This window comes from Theropithecus gelada, chromosome 15, assembly GCF_003255815.1.
Source record: "Theropithecus gelada isolate Dixy chromosome 15, Tgel_1.0, whole genome shotgun sequence".
Taxonomy (NCBI): Eukaryota; Metazoa; Chordata; class Mammalia; order Primates; family Cercopithecidae; genus Theropithecus; species Theropithecus gelada.
The window spans coordinates 9,844,362-9,863,604 of NC_037683.1; the positions used below are offsets into that span (position 1 = coordinate 9,844,362).

General features: G+C 47.7%; 1 protein-coding gene across 6 annotated transcripts in view; it reads right to left on the reverse strand.

The window, feature by feature from the left end:
* Positions 1–19,243, reverse strand: part of PTPA (protein phosphatase 2 phosphatase activator) — a 39,607-nt gene that overhangs the window by 19,248 nt on the left and 1,116 nt on the right. For 3 of the 6 annotated variants that reach the window (XM_025359570.1, XM_025359569.1, XM_025359572.1), the window contains 3 exons: positions 9,116–9,213; positions 6,776–6,862; positions 608–733 (listed from right to left, as the gene is read on the reverse strand). In XM_025359570.1, the coding sequence (XP_025215355.1) occupies positions 608–733; positions 6,776–6,862; positions 9,116–9,213 (311 nt within the window). Of the gene's footprint in view, positions 1–607; positions 734–1,647; positions 1,753–6,775; positions 6,863–9,115; positions 9,214–19,243 lie in introns of all 6 variants that reach the window. The other 3 variants (XM_025359568.1, XM_025359571.1, XM_025359574.1) reach the window with 3 other exon arrangements.

The window sequence follows — 19,243 nt, forward strand, 5'->3', positions numbered from 1 at the left end:
TGGGAGGCCGAGATGGGTGGATCACAAGGTCAGGAGATCGAGACCATCTTGGTTAACACGGTGAAACCCTGTCTCTACTAAAAATACAAAAAATTAGCCGGGCGTAGTGGCGGGCGCCTGTAGTCCCAGCTACTCAGGAGGCTGAGGCAGGAGAATGGCGGGAACCTGGGAGGCAGAGCTTACAGTGAGCCGAGATCACACCACTGCACTCCAGCCTGGGCAACAGAGCGAGACTCCATCTTGGCGAGGGGGAGAAAAAAAAAAATCCTTTTCATAGCTGCACAGTACTCCATGATGTGGATGGACTAATTTATTTAAATGATCCCCTACAGATGGATACTTGGAACATTTCCAATTTGCCGTAATACAAATAGTGACTTAATAAACAGCCTTGTAGTGCAGAGGGCTGTATATGCATAGTCGTGTTTCCCAGAAGATGACCAGAGTATAAACTCATTTGTAATTCTGCTAAGTGAAACTGCCATTTTAACAAACTGTCTGAGATTTGTACATGCCTAGAAGCGCTATACAATGCAGGCCCTTTCCCAACTGGTGCCACCACCCTCACTGCCAGCCCAGTCCCTGGCCTGTCCTGTGGCAGCCTCACCTCATCAAGTTTGGCATACCAGGTCCTGTATGCCTTATTCCCAAACCGAGAGGGCTGGTCCACTGGAGGAGTCTCATCAATCCACCTGTCCAGCGTGTTGAGAAGAGCAACTAGTTTCTCAATGGCCTGTGGAGGCAAAATAGAGGGGTCCAAGCTACAGTGACAAGTGGCTCCCGCTTAGCCACAGAGGGAAGTCCACTGCTGCCAGACAATGACCGACCCCTTGGCATGGCCCCTGCTGGCCACCCTCCCCCATCCCTCTTTCTTCCCCACTGTCCTGAATATGAAGGAGAGTCAGGGGAGCATGATGGGATTTCCAGAGAGGGAAACACACTAGGCTGATGGGACAGGGACGGGGTGGCTTTAGCACTTGGTTTCTGTAGGCAGCCTACCCATGGGCTGCCACTATAGATAAGCAAACTCCAGCCCTGACATCTTTTTAAAAAGACTTTATGGAAGCCTTTTGTTCAGTATGCAATACCTACTCATCATAAAAAATAGAAATATAAACAGAAGAAAATGAAAATGACCAGTAATCCTGCCACCCAGAAAATACACTAAACTTTTTTTTTTTGAGACGGAGTTTCGCTCTTGTTGCCCAGGCTGGAGTGCAGTGGCGCAATCTCAGCTCACTGCAACCCCTGCCTCCCAAGTTCAAGCAATTCTCCTGCCTCAGCCTCCCAAGTAGCTCGGATTACAGGCACATGCCACCACGCCCAGCTAATTTTTGTATTTCTAGTAGAGACAGGGTTTCTCCATGTTGGTCAGGCTGGTCTCAAACTCCTGACCTCAAGTGATCCACCTGCATCTGCCTCCCAAAGTTCTGGGATTATAGGCGTGAGCCACCATGCCCGGCCTACACTAAACATTTTAACATACCCTTCTGTGTTATCTTCTTATAGTGTTTTATATTGTTTAGCATGGTGGGTCTGGATTCAAACCACAGCTAAAACACCATTTAGTTGCTGTGAGACCTTGAGCAAGTAACTAACTCAGCCTCTCAGTTTCTTCGTCTAAAGAATGGGGCTGATGATAAATACCTCCTGAGGTGCATAGTGCCCGGCACGGGGTAACGGAATACATTCATCACAGGACACATTCTGCTTTGCAGCCTGCTCCTTTTCCTCATGAACCTCATTCCACATCTACATATAAACATTATCTTATGACAACCTTTACTAAGTGAATAACATTTCATCGTGCCACTGCGTTATAATTAATTTAACTAATTCCTCACTGTTAAATGTTTGGGTTATTTCCACCTGTTTCACTATCTATTTCATACATAATGCTACAGTAAATCAGTTTGCAACTCATATCTTTGTGGAAATGCCATCATGTGCAATGCTTTGCAGGGTGGCAGAGTTTGAGAGCCCATCCCCTTACGCCTTTCCCACAGAAGACAGGGACCAAGAAGTTGAATCGGAGTCAGAGGTGTGGGCAGCATTGGCACATAAAATGTTACTCAATGAAGAAATCAGGTGGCTGTCCGCCCAACCCAAAGGTTAGTTAGAAGGTGCTCCTTCCAGGCTGGCTTGTAGAAAAAGGCCAGCATCAGGGCTGGTGGAAAATACAATGCAGAGGCTATCTGCAGCCAGTCAGTCCTGGGAAGAGTCCCTGCCAGGAAGTGGATCTTGCCTGTGTCTATGGAAACAAATGGTATAAGAAGAAACTTACAGGAAATCCTGGCACTGGGTAGGAACTAGCAGGGTGATGCCCACGTGAGAAGTTACGCCTAGGAGGACAAGGCAGACTAGGCCTGCCAGGTGCAAAGACTCAGCCAAGAGCTATGTATGTACTTGGAGAGAGGCAGGCTTAAGCTAATGAAACTCAGGCTGGCCATGCCCCCAGCTGCATATGTGAAACCCGCCCTGAATGCTGCTCTCTCTCATTTTCCCTTTATCTAGGCTCGGGGCATGGCAGGACAGGAAAAGTAGCCTGTAAGAGGAGAAATTTCCCTTTACACCTGGCTAAAGCAGAGGGCCAGGATGGCATAAAGCTGCCTTGCTGAAATGTGAGAGCGCTGGCAGAGCCTGGCTTTGTGAAGAACCAGGAATGGCTGATAAGCACAGGCCAGACCTAACCCATGCAGCAATGGGGGCTTACAATGGATGGCACAGTTATCTTGGCCCCAGGAAGCACCAGTCAGCCCCAGATGCCCCAGGGATGTCAGTCTTAGGCAAGGCACTGAAGGGGACAGAGATGGCAGAGGTCACAGGAGCCAGGCCCCAGCTGCTAGCTCAGCTGGGCCAATGAATAATTCAAAGGCTCCCAGCTCCTCTTCAGGAGAGGGCTTTTTGAATGTAGGGGCTGCCTCTATTGTTTGTTGTGTTGGGAGAGAAGGGCTGGAAGAAAGGGAACTGGGGCTGAAACCCCTTTGAGGCACAAAGAACAACTCCAGCTCTCCCATTCTCCCTAGGCCAGTGCTTCCTTTTTGGATTTCAGGGACCAGTAAAATCTTCCCTAAAATTGTACTGTCCATTTTTGAATTTTGCCCCCTTGTAGGTTTTAAAAAGGCAAACAGAACAACAATAACAAAAATAAACCTCCTATCACATTTATTTTGTAAAAATCAAAAATGTTAATCCCCATAAGAGGAGGACAGGCATCATTTAAAATAAGAGCTAGCTGGCCAGGCGCGGTGGCTCACGTCTGTAATCCCAGCACTTTGGGAGGCCAAGACAGGCAGATCACCTGAGGTCGGGAGTTCGAGACCAGCCTGATCAACATGGAGAAATCCCATCTCTACTAAAAATACAAAATTAGTTGGACATAGTGGCACATGCCTGTAATTCCAGCTAGTGAGGAGGCTGAGGCAGGATAATCATTTGAACCCAGGAGGCGGAGGTTGTGGTGAGCCAAGATCGCACCATTGCACTCCAGCCTGGGTTGGAACAAGACTCCATCTCAAAAATAAAAATAAAAATAAATAAATAATAAAAAATAAAAGCTACCTTTTTTTTTCTTTTTGAGACAGTCTCGGAGTCTCACACTGTCGCCTGGGCTGGAGTACAGTGGCACCATCTTGGATCACTGCAACCTTCGCCTCCTGGGTTTCAAGGGATTCTCCTGCCTCAGCCTCCCAAGTAGCTGGGATTACAGGTGCCCGCCACCAAGCCCAGCTAATTTTTTGTATCTTTAGTAGAGACAGGGTTCCACCATGTTGGCCAGGCTGGTCTTGAACTCCTGACCTCGTGATTCACCCGCCTCGGCCTCCCAAGGTGCTGGGATAACAGGCATGAGCCACCACGCCCAGCCAAGAGCTAGCTTTCTATGCAACAACACTATTGAAAATTAGAACTCACTAATGCCTAATGGTAACAATAGCTAATAACAATCCAAGTATTTATTTAGTATGTGTTAGGCACTATGCAAAAGACAACCCCTACTCATGGGATCTCAGTGAATCTTCCCCAAGGGGCCATGAGTAGTCTGCTGACTCTTACCACAGATGAGGAAACAGAGGGTCAAAAATGACAAAGCCATTGGTTCATAAGTGATGAAACTAGCCAGCCTGACTCCAGAACCCAAGCGTGTAACCACACTGCAATCCTGCCAAAGCACAGTCCTTAAGCTAAGATAATACCTGGGCCGGGCGCAGCAGCTCGTCTGTAATCCCAGCACTTTGGGAGGCAAAGGCAGGTGAATCACAGGTAGGTAGGGAGTTTGAGACCAGCCTGGCCAACATGGTGAAACCCCATCTCTACTAAAAATACAAAAATTAGCCGAGTGTGGTGGCGGGCACCTGTAATCCCAGCTACTCAGGAGGCTGAGGCAGGAGAATCGCCTGAGCCTGGGAGGTGGAGGCTGCAGTGAGCCAAGATCATGCCATTGCATTCCAGCCTGGGCGACAACAAAAAACTCAAAAAAAAAAAACTCAAAAAAAAAGACAATACCTGGTTGTTGTGGATGGCTACCATCAAAATCACGGGCAATTACAGGACTTGGCAGTTAAGGATTTGCTGGGGTAATTACAAACTTCCCCTTTAATTAGCCTTCCTCCACGACATTCCTGGCCCACTGAGTACAGCTGAGCATCCCTTACCACAGGCTCCAGGAGGAACCCCCCCTTTCCCCAGCCATCCTGCACCCAGACCCTCAGTTCCAGAGCACTGAGTGAGCCCAAAAGGAACCCAAAAAACCACTAATGGGCCTGGCTCCCACAGGAAGGCTGCCTACCAGAAGCACAGGCCTGGTTCTCCTGAAATGAACAGAACAGGACCTAGGTCACCCTACAGCCAGACAGGCCCAGCAGTACGCAGCTCTGCCAGGGGCTGGGTATAAGGGTGAAGCACACAATGTTGATCTTGAGGCAGGTGGAGAAACTGGGCCAGGACAGGGCCACACCTTACCCAACAGGCCCAAGGCTGTGGCTAGAGAGCTGGGTAGGCCAAAGTACTGAGGACTTTCAGTCCCTGGTGTCTGAGATAAGAGACTCAAGGTGGCTCTGGGCCAACTGGGACATGAACCCAAGAGGCTCCTGGAGGCCTAGGTCCTAGCCCTGGGAGACAGCATCCAGAAAAAGCAAAGAGCCAGTAAGGCCACACCTTCCAATCAGTATCTGCCTCCCCTCAGCTCTTGCCCTCGCTACACAAACAAAACCATCTCTGAAACAACGTCCAGAAAGCACCCACCAGGCAGTGTGAACCCAAATGCAAAAAAATGCATGTGCCCTTTGACTCCACATGTCCACGTCTAAGAATGAATCCTTCGGAAACAAGGCCCACAGATCTATGTGCAGGGATGCAACGATATGCGAGGAGCAATGTTTACCTAGATAATCTAAAAGTCTGAAGATGGGGGCTGTTTAAATAAATGAGGGGCCATGTTTGATGGCTCACATCTGTCACCCCAGCACTTTGGGAGACCACAGCAGGAGGATTGCTTGAGCTCAGGAGTTCGAGACCAGCCTGGGCAACATGGTGAGACCCTGTCTCTATATTTAAAAATAAAATAAAATAAAATAAAACAAATAAATGAGGGCACAGCTCACTGCAGGAGAAGAGGAGCTCTTGCTTTCCTGGGTGTCCACTGTCAGTAGGGGCTGCCCTGGACGCTGGGTATGAGAAACACAGGGAGAGATCAGCTCTGCTGTGAATGTCTAACACATGTCTATTACTAATCTCTCCAGTGAGCACATTTACTATTTTGTAATCTGTTTTAATTTCAAAAGTTATATAAAAACAGCAGGCCAGGTGCAGTGGCTCTAATCCCAGCACTTTGGGAGGCTGAGGCAGGCAGATCACCTGAGGTCAGGAGTTTGAGACCAGTCTGACCAACATGGAGAAACCCCATCTCTACTAAAAATTCAAAATTAGCCAGGCGTGGTGGCACACGCCTGTAATCCCAGCTACTCAGGAGGCTGAGGCAGGAGAATCGCTTGAACCCAGGAGGCAGAGGTTTTGGTGAGCCAAGATAGTACCACTGCACTCCAGCCTGGGCAACAAGACTGAAACTACGTGTCAAAAAAAAAAAAAAATACTAACTATAAAACAGCATGTTTACCTTGATCTCAATTTTATAAATATCCACCTATTCACAGATTTTTAAAATTAGAAATATAGACATGAAAATGTGAAGTGCACATGTATTTGGGCAATCTTATTTTCTGCCCTGGCCCGGTGGTGGGTACTGAGCCCACGAGACTCTGAAGCTATTTTTTTTCTGAGACAGAGTCTCATTCTGTTGCCCAGGTTGGAGTGCAGTGGCGCAAACTCAGCTCACTGCAAGCTCCGCCTCCTGGGTTCACGCCATTCTCCTGCCTCAGCCTCCTGAGTAGATGGGACTACAGGCGCCCGCCACCACGCCCGGCTAATTTTTTGTATTTTTTTTTTAAGATGGAGTCTCTCTCTTTCGCCCAGGCTGGAGTGCAGTGGCGCAATCTCGGCTCACTACAAGCTCCGCCTCCTGGGTTCAGGCCATTCTCCTGCCTCAGCCTCTTGAGTAGCTGGGACTACAGAGGCCCGCCACCAGGCCCGGTTAATTTTTTTGTATTTTTAATAGAGACGGGGTTTCACCGTGTTAGCCAGGATGGTCTCGATCGCCTGACCTCGTGATCTGCCCGCCTCAGCCTCCCAAAGTTGTGGGATTACAGGTGTGAGCCACCACGCCCGGCGACTCTGGAGCTATCTTTGGAAAGGCTGCTGCAGCAGCTCCTCCTGGGCCTACCTCAGAGACTTTGTACTCGAAGGTCAGTTTCTTCCCCTTCACACCTTCGTTGAGGGTAAGGATGAATCCGATGTAGTCAGCGTATGCCTACCAAACAGAGAGGAGAATGGGAGAGGGGTGGCAGACCCCCCCTTACCACCTGCCCCAAGCTCCACCAGGTTACCAAAGAGCTCTGAGTTTTCTACTTCTCTTGAGCCTGACTCCCAACCCCACAGCAGGAGAAGTAGAAACATAACGCCAAATACCCGATCCCTACCCTCCAGAAAAGCTGGCAAGACAGTGACCACAGCAACACGCTAATCTCCAGCCAGAACAAGTACTCACTATTGCTGCCAGCAGTTTCTTGACACAATAGACCTATAAGGTAGACACTGCTGTTGCTGTTGCCGTCTTACAGATGAGGAAACCAAGGGTCTTGCCCCCAGCAATCAGCCACCACAGGCAGGCCAGGCTGTCTAGTTGCAGTGCAGATGCCTGCCACAGACAGGTCTCCCCATACAACCATCCCCAGCTTTCAACCAGACACTCTCTTCCCTGCCGGGCTGCAGTTACACCCAACATAGGGATAAGAAAGCACTGAGGGTCAGGTGTTGTGGCTCAAGTCTGTAATCCTAGCACTTTGGGAGGCTGAGGCAGGAGGATCACTTGAACCCAGGAGCTTGAGACCAGCCTGGGCAACATAGTGAGACCCCATTTCTCCAAAAAATTAAAAAGTTTGCCAGCCATGGTGCCTGTAGTCCCAGCTACTCAGATGGCTGAGGTGGGAGGATTGCTTGAGCCCAAGAGGTGGAGGCTGCAGTGAGCTGTGATCACATCACTGAACTCCAGCCTGGGGTACAGAGTGAGACCCTGTCTCAAAAAAAAAAAAAAAAAAAAAAAAAAAAAAAATTGGCATTGAGGTGCAGGCCCCTAGAGAGGCAGGTGCTGGGAACAAGTGACTCCTGTTTGGTTTTGCTTCTTCTTCATCCCTTTTTCCTCTCACTTTCTTTCTCCTTATCCAAGCTGGGGTGTCCACAGTAAGCCCTGAGACAAGCCCTGATATCTAGAAGGAAGTATTCCTATACCAAGATCTTCCTGCCAGCCATGGGATGACCCCCAGCAGGCCAGGCCTCTCCAAAGCAACTCTCCCAGGCCAGGGCAAGTCTGAGCCCCTGTCCTGACTGTAGCTACACTGGAACACATGGATGAGAAGCAGCAAGGGAAGTGTCACATTTGGATTCAAACAAACAAGCAGGTTCTCAACTAGAGCAATCTGGCTCAGAGAAGATCTGACAAGATCTGGAGACAATGCTACTTGTGACAGCTGGGGAAAGGAATGCTGCTGATATCTAGTGGGTAGAAGCCAGAGATATTACTAAACGTCCTACATGGCACAGGATGGCCCCCTACAATGAAGAATTATCTGCCCCCAAATGTCCATAGTGCTGACATTGAGAAACTCTGAGGTAAAGCAACCAAGATGATGAAAGGACTGAAACTACATCCTTTGAGTCTCTAAGCTGAAGGGACTGTTGATCCTGGTGAAGGCTCAGAAAAGACATGATAACCATTTCCAAACACTGAGAGGGCAGGCTTGTGAAAAAGGAACCACACAGGCTTAGATGGCCCCAAGCCCCAGTGAGGACAAGGCAAAGAAGTCGTAGGGTGTGGGTCTCCTGGAAAATATGCCCAGCACGTGAGGACCCCTGTGCCCAGCCTTCTGTACGAGCAACACTCTCCAGCTCAGCTCACAGGCCAGGGGCAGGAGCCTGACTAGAATTGGGCCAGAGGCCTTCCCTTAGAAATTGAAATTGGCTTTCTTTTGCTCAGTCTGTATTTCCACAGCCTGTACCAGAAGCCTGGGAGGTACAAGTAGTTATCTTCTGCCCATCATTTCAGTTGAGCAGCAGAGAAAGTCAATCTGTGCCCAGTGCTCTGGGTCCCAGCTCCTAGGTATGTGCAGGCTTAGCTATATGCCTGGCCAAAGTTTCCATGAGATAGCCTCTTCTCCCTTTGAGGCACTGGCTGCCACACTTGCTGTTACTTGCAGCCAAGAATCAAAGTGACTCGCTCCATCATTTCGAACACTCATGTTCCGCCAATACAGCAACACTCAAGGGGCAATGGCTTATGAGAACCAGGAGCGGAACTCTCCCGGGCTACCCTGGCGCCAGCCTGATAAAGATCTAGGGATGGGACAGCCAGCTCCCGTCACCTTTCTCCCTAGCTTCTGAAAACTCAGGCTCCAAGAGCAAGAAGGGCCAAGAACTCACCACCCGTCATGCCAGGAAAACCACTGCCTTTGAAAAGCCCAAGTTTCTCATTGCAGTTCCAAGCCTAAAGTGCAGACACCACAGGTACCTGAGAACGCTTCCATTTGCCCATGTCTGGAACTGTGTGGATCTCCTTTTTTGGAATGATGAAGTTCTGAGTGGCTGGAGGGGCCTCCTCCGAAGAATCTTGACAAAAAAAATGAAAAAAACAAATAGGTAAATAGAATCCTCCCCTATAATACACACACTCCTTCTCACCTTTTTTTTTTGAGACCGAGTTTTGCTCTTGTTGCCCAGGCTGGGGTCCAGTGACATGATCTCGGCTCACAGCAACTTCCACCTCCAGGGTTCAAGCAATTCTCCTGCCTCAGTCTCCTGAGTAGTTGGGATTACAGGCATGCACCACCACACCCAGCTAATTTTTTTTATTTATTTATCTTTTTTTTTTTTTGAGACAGAGTCTTGCTCTGTAGCCCAAGCTGGAGTGCAGTGGCGTGATCTTCGTTCACTGCAACCTCTGCCTCCTGGGTTCAAGCGATTCTCCTGCCTCAGCGTCCTGAGTAGCTGGGATTACAGACATGTGTCACCATGCCCAGCTAATTTTTGCATTTTTAGTAGAGACAGGGTTTCACCATGTTGGCCAGGCTGATCTCAAACTCCTGACCTCAGGTGATCTGCCCGCCTTGGCCTCCCAAAGTGTTGGGATTACAAGTGTGAGCCACCACGTCTGGCCTCTCTCTCACTTTTAAACCAGGACTCCAGGACCTGAGCCCTCGCACAAACCAGACACATACTTCCAGGACAGAGTAATGGCTTGTTAAGCCAAACTCACCAGCCTCCTACCCTTCCTCACTCTGGGGAGGAAAGAGAAGGACAATATTGACAATCCCTTCAATAACCATGCCCTCCCTTCCCTCTCCCCACCACAGCAGGACGGTTAGAGAAATAAAACTAAGTTGATGTTTCAGACATATACAGGCAATTCACAGAAGAAAAAAAACAGGCCAGGCGTGGTGGCTCATGCCTGTAATCCCAGCACTTTGGGAGGCCAAGGCAGGTCGATCACGAGGTCAGAAGATCAAGACCATCCTGGCTAACATGGTAAAACCCCGTCTCTACTAAAAAAATACAAAAAAAATTAGCCAGGCACGGTGGCCAGCACCTGTGGTCCCAGCTACTAGGGAGGCTGAGGGAGGAGAATGGCGTGAACCCGGGAGGCGGAGCTTGCGGTGAGCTGAGATTGCGACACTGCACTTCAGCCTGGGCGACAGAGCGAGACTCCCTCTCAAAACAAAACAAAAAACAAAAAAAACACTAATTGCAATAAACAAATAAATTGCCAACTTCCTGAATAAGCACGGACACATAAATTATATGTGACTTCTCTTCCTGGATAAGGTTGGCAAATTAAAAATATCTGGCTAGCGTGGTGGCTAGAACCTAATCCCAGCACTTTGGGAGGCCAAAGCAGGCAGATCACTTGAGGCCAGGAGTACAAGACCAGCCTGGCCAACCTGGCAAAATGCGATCTCTACAAAAAAAAATTTAAAAATTAGCTGGGTGTGGTTGTGCACCTGTAGTCCCAGCCACTTGGGAGGTTGAAGCAGGAGATCACCTGAGTACAGGAGGTGGAGGTTGCAGTGAGCTGAGATCACACCACTGCACTCCAGCCTGGACAACAGAACAAGACTCTGTCCCACTAAAAACAAAACAAAACAAAGAAAAAGACATCTGACATTGATTCCAGGAAGAGGAAACAAGAATTCTCCTGCTCTGTGGGTGGGAAGGTTAGTTGGTAGGACCTGCTAAGGGGACAACTCAGCCCCACCTTTTGAAGTAAAACACTGCATATACACAATGAGTCAACAGGTCTACTTATAGGAATCTATCTTTCAGATGTGCTCACGGAAACAGACAAAGGTATATATAAAGGTGCTTGATGCATCAAAAAAAAAAAAACAAAAAAAAAAAGGTTGGGCACAGTGGCTCATACCTGTAATCTCAGCACTTTGGGAGCTCCAGGTGCAAGGATCACTTGAGTCCAGGAGTTTGACACCAACCTGGGCAACATAGCGAGACCCGTCTCTACTTTAAAAAAAAAAAAAACTTCTTAGGTAGGGCATGGTGGCTCATGCCTACAATCCCAGCACTTTGGGAGGCTGAAGTGGGTGGATCACACCTGAGGTCAGGAGTTGGAGACGAGCCTGACCAACACAGTGAAACCCCATTTCTACTAAAAATATAAAATTAGTCAGGTGTGGTGGCGCATGCCTGTAATCCCAGTTATTTGGGAGGCTGAGGAAGGAGAATTGCTTGAACCGGGAGACAGAGGTTGGAGTGAGCCAAGATCATGCCATCTCACTCCAGCCTAGGCAACAAGAGTGAAACTCTGTCTCAAAAAAAAAAAAATTTTTTTTTAATTAGAAACAACCCAAATAGGCTGGGCGTGGTGGCTCACACCTGTAATCCCAGCACTTTGGGAGGCCAAGGTAGGCAGTTCACGAGATCAAGAGTTCAAGACCAGTCTGGCCAACAAAGTGAAACCCCATCTCTACTAAAAATACAAAAATTAGCCAAGTGTGGTGGCACACACCTGTAATCCCAGCTACTCAGAAGGCTGAGGCAAGAGAATTGCTTGAACCCAGGAGGTGGAGGTTGCAGTGAGCTGAGACCGTGCCATTGCACTCCAGCTCTGACTGACAGAGCAAGACTCCATCTCGGAAAAAAAAAAAAAAAAGGAACAACCCAAATAACAGTTGATAAGACAATCGGTAAATAATGATATGCCCAGGTCAGGCACGGTGACTCACACCTGTAATCCCAGAACTTTGGGAGGCTGAGGCGAGCGGATCATTTGAGGTCAGGAGTTCCAGACCAGCCTGGCAAACGTGGTAAAACCCCATCTCTACTAAAACATACAAAAATTAGCCCGGCATGATAGCACACACCTGTAATCCCAGCTACTTGGGAGGCTGAGGCAGGAGAATCGCTTGAACTGGGGAGGCAGAGGTTGCAGTGAGCTGGATTGTTCCACTGCACTCTAGCCTGGGTGACAGAGTGAGATTCTGTCTCAAAAAAAAAAAAAAAAGAAGCCGGGTGTGGTGGCTCACGCTTGTAATCCCAACACTTTGGGAAGCCGAGACAGGTGGATCATTTGAGGCCAGGAGTTCAAGACCAGCCTGGCCAACATAGCGAAATTCCATCTCTACTAAAAATACAAAAAATTAGCCGGGTGTGGTGGCACATGCTGTAATCCCAGCTACTTGGGAGACTGAGGCAGGAGAACTGCTTGAACCCGGGAGGCAGAGGTTACAGTGAGCCGAGATCACGCCACTGCACTCCAGCCTGGGAAACACAGCAAGACTCAGTCTCAAAAAAAAAGAAAGAAAGAAAGAAAGATATGCCCACATAATAAAAATTTTCATAGCTTATAAAAAGAATAAAATATAGGCCAGGCACAGTGCCTTACGCCTATAATCCCAAAACTTTGGGAGGCTGAGGCAGGCAGATTGCTTGAGTCCAGGAGTTTGAAACCAGCCTGGACCACATGGCCAAACCCCATCTCTACAAAAAATACAAAAATTAGCCAGGTGTGGTAGTGCACACCTGTAGTCCTAGTTACTCAGGGGCTGAGGCGGGAGGATCACTTGAGCCCAGGAGGCTGAGGCTGAAGTGAGCTGCACTCCAGCCTGGGTGACAGAGCAAGACCCAGCCTTGAAAAAAAATTAGAAACAACCCAAATATCAGTCGATAAGATGATGCATAAATAATTATTTGCCCACATAATGGAAATTTTCATAACTTGTAGAAAAAATAAAATCTAGACCAGGCACAGTGGCTCACATTTTTAATCCCAGCACTTTGGGAGGCCCAGGCAGGAGGATCGCTTGAGCCCAGGAGTTCAAGACCAGCCCAGGCAACACAGGGAGACCCCCATGTCTACAAATAATTTAAAAATTAGCTGGGCAAGATGGCTCATGTCCGTAATCCTAGCACTTTGGGAGGCAGAGGCAGGCAGATCACCTGAGTTCAGGAGTTCAAGACCAGACTGGTCAACATGGCAAAACCCTGTCTCTACTAAAAATAACAAAAATTAGCCAGGCGTGGCCAGGCGCGGCGGCTCATGCCTGTAATCCTAGCACTTTGGGAGGCCAAAGTGGGTGGATCATGAGGTTAGGAGATCGAGACCATAATGGCCAACACGGTGACACCCTGTCTCTACTAAAAATATATAAAAAATTAGCCGGGCGTGGTAGCACACACCTGTAGTCCCAGCTACTCGCGAAGCTGAGGCAGAAGAATCACTTGAACCCAGCAGGCACAGGCTGCAGTGAGCCGAGATCGTGCCACTGCACTCTAGCCTGAGGGACAGAGCAAGACACTGTCTCGAAAAAAAAAAAATCAGCTGGGCATGGTGGCACACACCTGTGGTCCTAGCTACACAGGAGGCTGGGGCAGGAGGATCGCCTGAGCCCAGGAGGTCAAAGCCACAGTGAGCCATGATCGTGGCACTGCACTCTAGCCCTGGCAACAGAATGAGACTCTGTATCAAAAAATAATAATAATAAAAAATAAAGAACGTGGCGGGCACAGTGGTTCACGCCTGTAATCCTAGCATTTTGGGAGGCTGATGCAGGCCGATTGCCTAAGCTCAGGAGTTCGACATCAGCCTGGGCAATGTGGTGAAACCCTGTCTCTACTAAAAATACAAAAAATTGGCCAGGTATGGTGGCACACACCTGTAATCTCAGCTACTCAGGAAGCTGAGGCAGGAGAATCGCTTGAACCCGGGAGGCGGAGGTTGCAGTGAGCAGAGATCGTGGCATTGCACTCCAGCCTGGGCAACAAAACGAGACTCTGCCTCAAAAAAAGAAAGAAAGAATGAAATCTACATTGCTGACATAGGAAAGACAGCCAAATTTAAAAAAAAAAAAGTGAAGAAAGAAAACTGCACTATTATATATAAGTCAAATCCCATTCTTACAAAACAGGAACTGTACACACTAACATAAATCACACATATACATATTAGTATAATCACATGCTGCGTAACAATGTTTCGGTCAGTCAACAACAGACAGCATATAAGATGATGGTCCCATAGATTATAATGGAGTGTATACAGAAACCTGATACATGGCACTTGATGTTAACATTGCAGATCAAGTAGGGAAAAAGACTGATGCTTAGTAATGGTGCTTGGACATTTGGTTTTTCCTATGAAAAATATATATATTAATAAATTTTAAAATACATACCATCTAGGTTTGTGCAAGTACACTCTATGATGTTCCCACAACAAGGAAATCACCTAATGTCACATTTATCAGAATGTGTCCCTGTTAAGTGATGCATGGGTCTGTACATGTGTTGCAAAAATGTAACAGATTAAACACCAAAGTTACTGAAGATCATTTCTAGGGGATGTGATTTATATAGGACTTCCATCTTCTAAGTTACATATTACTTTCAAAAACAAGCACAGGCCAGGCACGGTGGCTCATGCCTATAATCCCAATACTTTGGGAGGCCAAGGCGGGTGGATCACTTGAGCCCAGGAGTTCAAGACCAGCCTGGCTAACATGGTGAAACCCCATCTCTACTAAAAACACAAAAATTAGCCAGGCATGGTGGCAGGTGCCTGTAATCCCAGCTACTCAGGAGGCTGAGACAGGAGAATTGCTTGAACCTAGGAGGTAGAGGTTGCAGTGAGCCGAGATTGTGCCACTGCACTCCAGCCTGGGCGACAGAGCAAAACTCCATCTCAAAAATAAAATAAAATAAAATTAGCCTGGCATGGCAGCATGTGTGACTGTAGTCCCAGCTACTTGGGAGGCTACAGTGTGAGGATGACTTGAGTCTGGAAGGTTGAGGCTACAGTGAGTCATGATCATGTCACTGCACTCCAGCCTGGGTGTCAGAGTGAGACCCTATCTCAAAAATAAACAGCAACAGCAAAAAAAGCACATAGTACTTTTGTAATCAGAAAAAAGCAAGAGTTTCTATATTTTCCAGTTGATGTGTGAAAGGAAAACCCAGAGAAGTTTCATATGCTGACCTAGAGGCAAACTTAACGCCAAAGCCAACTGCTTACTAGAAGTGCCCTTGCTAGCCGAATATCTCTTCAACCACATTGTAGGACTCCCTTCACTTTGTGATACTGAGAAATACAAGCCCTCAATCCTTTATTCATCATTCCAAAATCCATAAAGCTCTGAAAACCCAATTTTTTAAAAACTAAGTTTACCATAAGGTCATTAGGTATAAAATCTAAACTGATAAGAAGACGTTTACAGGCTTTGTGTATCTGATTTAGTGAGGGTATTTATACATTTTGCTGAAATAATTGTGCTTGCTTAGGGGATGCTGTCTTCTGAAATATGAAAAACTGTGAATTTCAAAACACATCTGGCCCTGAGGGTTTTGGATACAGAGTTGTGGACCTGAATTTACAACTGCAGAAGTGTTAGATTAGTAAGTATTGCCTTTAAAAATGCAAACTCTCAGCCAGGTGCGGTGGCTCAGGCCTGTAATCCCAGCACTTTGGGAGGCTGAGGCGGTGGATTACCTGAGGTCGGGAGATCAAGACCAAGCCTGGCCAACATGGTGAAAGCCCGTCTCTACTAAAAATACAAAAAAATTGGCCGGGCGGTGGTGGTGGGCACCTGTAATCCCAGCTACTCAGGAGGCTGAGGCAGGAGAATCACTTGAACCTGGGAGGCGGAGGTTGCAGTAAGCCAAGATCACGCCACTGCACTCCAGCCTGGGCAACAAGAGCGAAACTCCGTCTCAAAAAAAAAAAAAAAGCAAACTCTCCCTAAAGTGGAAGGGTAAAGGACTATCGGTCACTCACAATATGGTATAAATTTGTCCCCCTGCCTTCCTCCTAAAACCTAGCTGATATCAGCTACATAGAGAAAAAGGGACAGGGACCTAAGAAGTTTCTGGAACATGTAACATTTGGAGAAACAGAGTCTGTCTGGAGAGGTCCTGAGGAAAAGTGCCAGGGGACTTGGAGACCTAAGGAGAAGGATAGAGAATCTGAATTTAGAGAAAGACAAATCTCTGCCTAACTCAAACCAAGGCCCCAGAAAGAGACCAGAAGCTCTCTTCCTCCTCCCACCTGTCTTGCAAGCTCTGTTCCCAGAACCCAAAACTGAGGCCCCCTGCTATTAGTAAATTGGCACTTCAACTAAGATGCCAAATAAAAAGCTTTGTAGGTCAGACTAGTAACCCAACCACATTGCTTTTATGGGAAAATGAGTCCCACATTCCAAATAATCAACTTGGAAAAAATCTTTGGGAACATACAGCCCTTTTGTACGTGTGAGATAACCATTCTCTGCAAAGGGACAGCCTCCTCGGAGGTTGCACTGAGCCAAGATCACACTACTGCACTCCAGCCTGGGTGACAGAGTTAGATTCTGCCTCAAAGAAAAAGGGGGGGTTGGGGGGGATGGCACTCCTGACATTATTTAACAGGTATATTTCACAGGAAGAAAGCCTTCAGGCCAGTCCATATTTGGGAAAAGGCTACCTTACCAGGAAGCACTATAACAAATTACTGATGAAACACACAGAAGTTGCCAGAACACACAATCCCAAATCAAAGAAACAAGCCTTCAAAGGCAGGATTATGATAAATGAGGTCACGCCCACAGTCTCTCCAGCCTCAGGTTATGTCTCTGACAAAGTTCCAAGGGACAGTGGATTCCCAACAACCTCACAGTATAAAATCAACATTCAGAATTTTAGAAATGTTCCTTTCTAAGCCCCCCAACAAAGACTATAATATACAGCATTATCATCGGCCATTTGAAACTGGTCTACATGTTCAACCTGTACAACTTTGAAACTTTGAAAAAGATAAGGGCAATCAGCATTTACTGATTGCCCACTATGTCCCATGCTTTGCACACATCTTCTTATAGAACACATACTACAATTCTATGAAGAAAGTATAGTAGTCTCATTTTAAGAAATAACAGGTTTTTTTCTTAGGAGAAAAAAAAAAAGAAATTTTAAAAAAGAGAGAGGTAACTGAGGCTCACAGAGGCTGTGACTTGCCAGGCAGAGCCAGATATGTGTGACTCCAAAATCCAAAGTTTTCATCATTACACTGAGTTAAGAGGAACTTTCTTGGTCGGGCGCGGTGGCTCACGGCTGTAATCCCAGCACTCTGAGTGGCCGAGGCAGCGGATCACTTGAGGCCAGGAGTTCGAGACCAGCTTGGCCAACTTGGCGAAATCTCATCTCTATTAAAAATACAAAAAATTAGCCCGGCATGGTGGTGGACGCCTCAGCAACTCGGGAGGCTGAGGCACGAGAATCGCATGAACTCAGGAGGCGGAGGTTGCAGTGAGCTGAGATTGCACCACTGCACCCCGGCCTAGGTGACAAAGCGAAACTCTGTGTCAAAAAAAAACAAAACAAAAAAGAAGAAGTTCTTTCCAGCTGTTCCCAAAAGTTGTTTCAAATTTCAAAAAAGGACCATGTTCAGGGACCTGGCTCTTTCCAGCCATGGATAACCCCCCTGAGCCTTCCTCTCTTTCAGGACACAGGTTCTCTCTCCTCCCACTCTCCACCCCCATTCATCCTAAGGGACACATTCATCTCACTGATAACAGTGGTTGCCTTATATCTCCTCTCTCCTGATACCATTACCAGAACTTTTTTTTTGGGAGATGGAGTCTTGCTCTGTCGCCCAGGCTGGGGTGCAGTGGCTGGAGTGCAATGGCGCTATCTCGGCTCACTGCAACCTCCGCCTCCTGGGTTCAAGTGATTCTCCTGCCTCAGCCTCCCAAGTAGCTGGGATCACAGGCATATGCCACCATACCCGGCTAATTTTTGTGTTTTGAGTAGAGACGGGGTTTTGCCATGTTGGCCATGGCTGGTCTCAAACTCCTGACGTCAAGTGATCCGCCCGCCTCAGCCTCCCAAAGGGCTGGGATTACAAGTGTGAGCCACCCGGCCCAGAGTCATTACCAGAACTTCCAAGGCAAGCTTGTCCAACCCGCAGCCCAGGGCAGCTTTGAATGTAGCCGGACACAAATTTGTAAACTTTCTTAAAACATAGGCCAGGTGTGGTGGTTCACACCTGTAACACCAGCACTTTGGAAGGCCAAGGCAGGCGGATCACGAGGTCAAGAGATCGAGACCGGCTGGGCGCGGTGGCTCATGCCTGTAATCCCAGCACTTTGGAAGGCCAAGGCAGGTGGATCACGAGGTCAGGAGTTCGAGACCAGCCTGGCCAATATGGTGAAATCCCATCTCTAATAAAAATACAAAAATTAGCTGGGCATGGTGGCACGCTTGTAGTCCCAGCTACTCAGGAGGCTGAGGCAGGAGAATCGCTTGAACCCAGGAGGCGTTCACACCACTGCACTCCAGCTTGGAGGACAGAGTGAGACGCTGCCTCAAAAAAAAGAAAAGAAAAAACCACAAAACCAGTATGAGACTTTTTTCTTTTTGTGACTTTTTTTTAGCTCATCAGCTCTTGTTAGTTACTGTTAGTGTATTTTATGTGTGGCACAAGACAATTATTCTTCCAATGTGGCTTAGATAAGACAAAAGACTGGACACCCCTGTTCTAAGGGCACACACACAGAGGTTTTGTACAAAATGTCTGGTTTTGAATGTCCTAAGAAACAGAACCCAGCTCTTTGTTCATCTCTTTTGCGGGGCATGGAGAGGATGCCTTTTTTGATTTTCAACATTTCTCCCTCCTGAGATCTTCCCAGGGACCACAAAATTGGAGACAGGATAGCAGGAATATCAAATGATTTCAAAACATTAGCTGTGTTTGGTGGGCCAACCTATTTGCCTCTCTGTCGGGAATGTAAAAGTTATCTATGGCCAGTCCAGTCTCCTCCTTCTCCATGAAAGGGGTCTCTAAGAAGATCCTTCCGTAGCACCTCCATCCCAGTTATTTGAGATGAACTAAAAAGAGGCTACAGTGTAAATAAGAGTTACCGAAGGAGATGCCAGAGAGAGACTAACCTCCTTGCACAACCAGCCTTTTAAAATTAGGGGTTTAGACACCACGGGCAGTTTCCCTCAATAAATTCTCAGTCACGGAAATCAGAGAGTAGGAGGATGAGGGGTGAGCAGGGCGCGGAAGCTGAAACTGGGGGCGAGGCAGGCGCGGCCCACTGAGCACCACCCCATCCCCTGAGCAGCGACTAATAAACACGGCAGCCTCCGGAATCACTTTCGC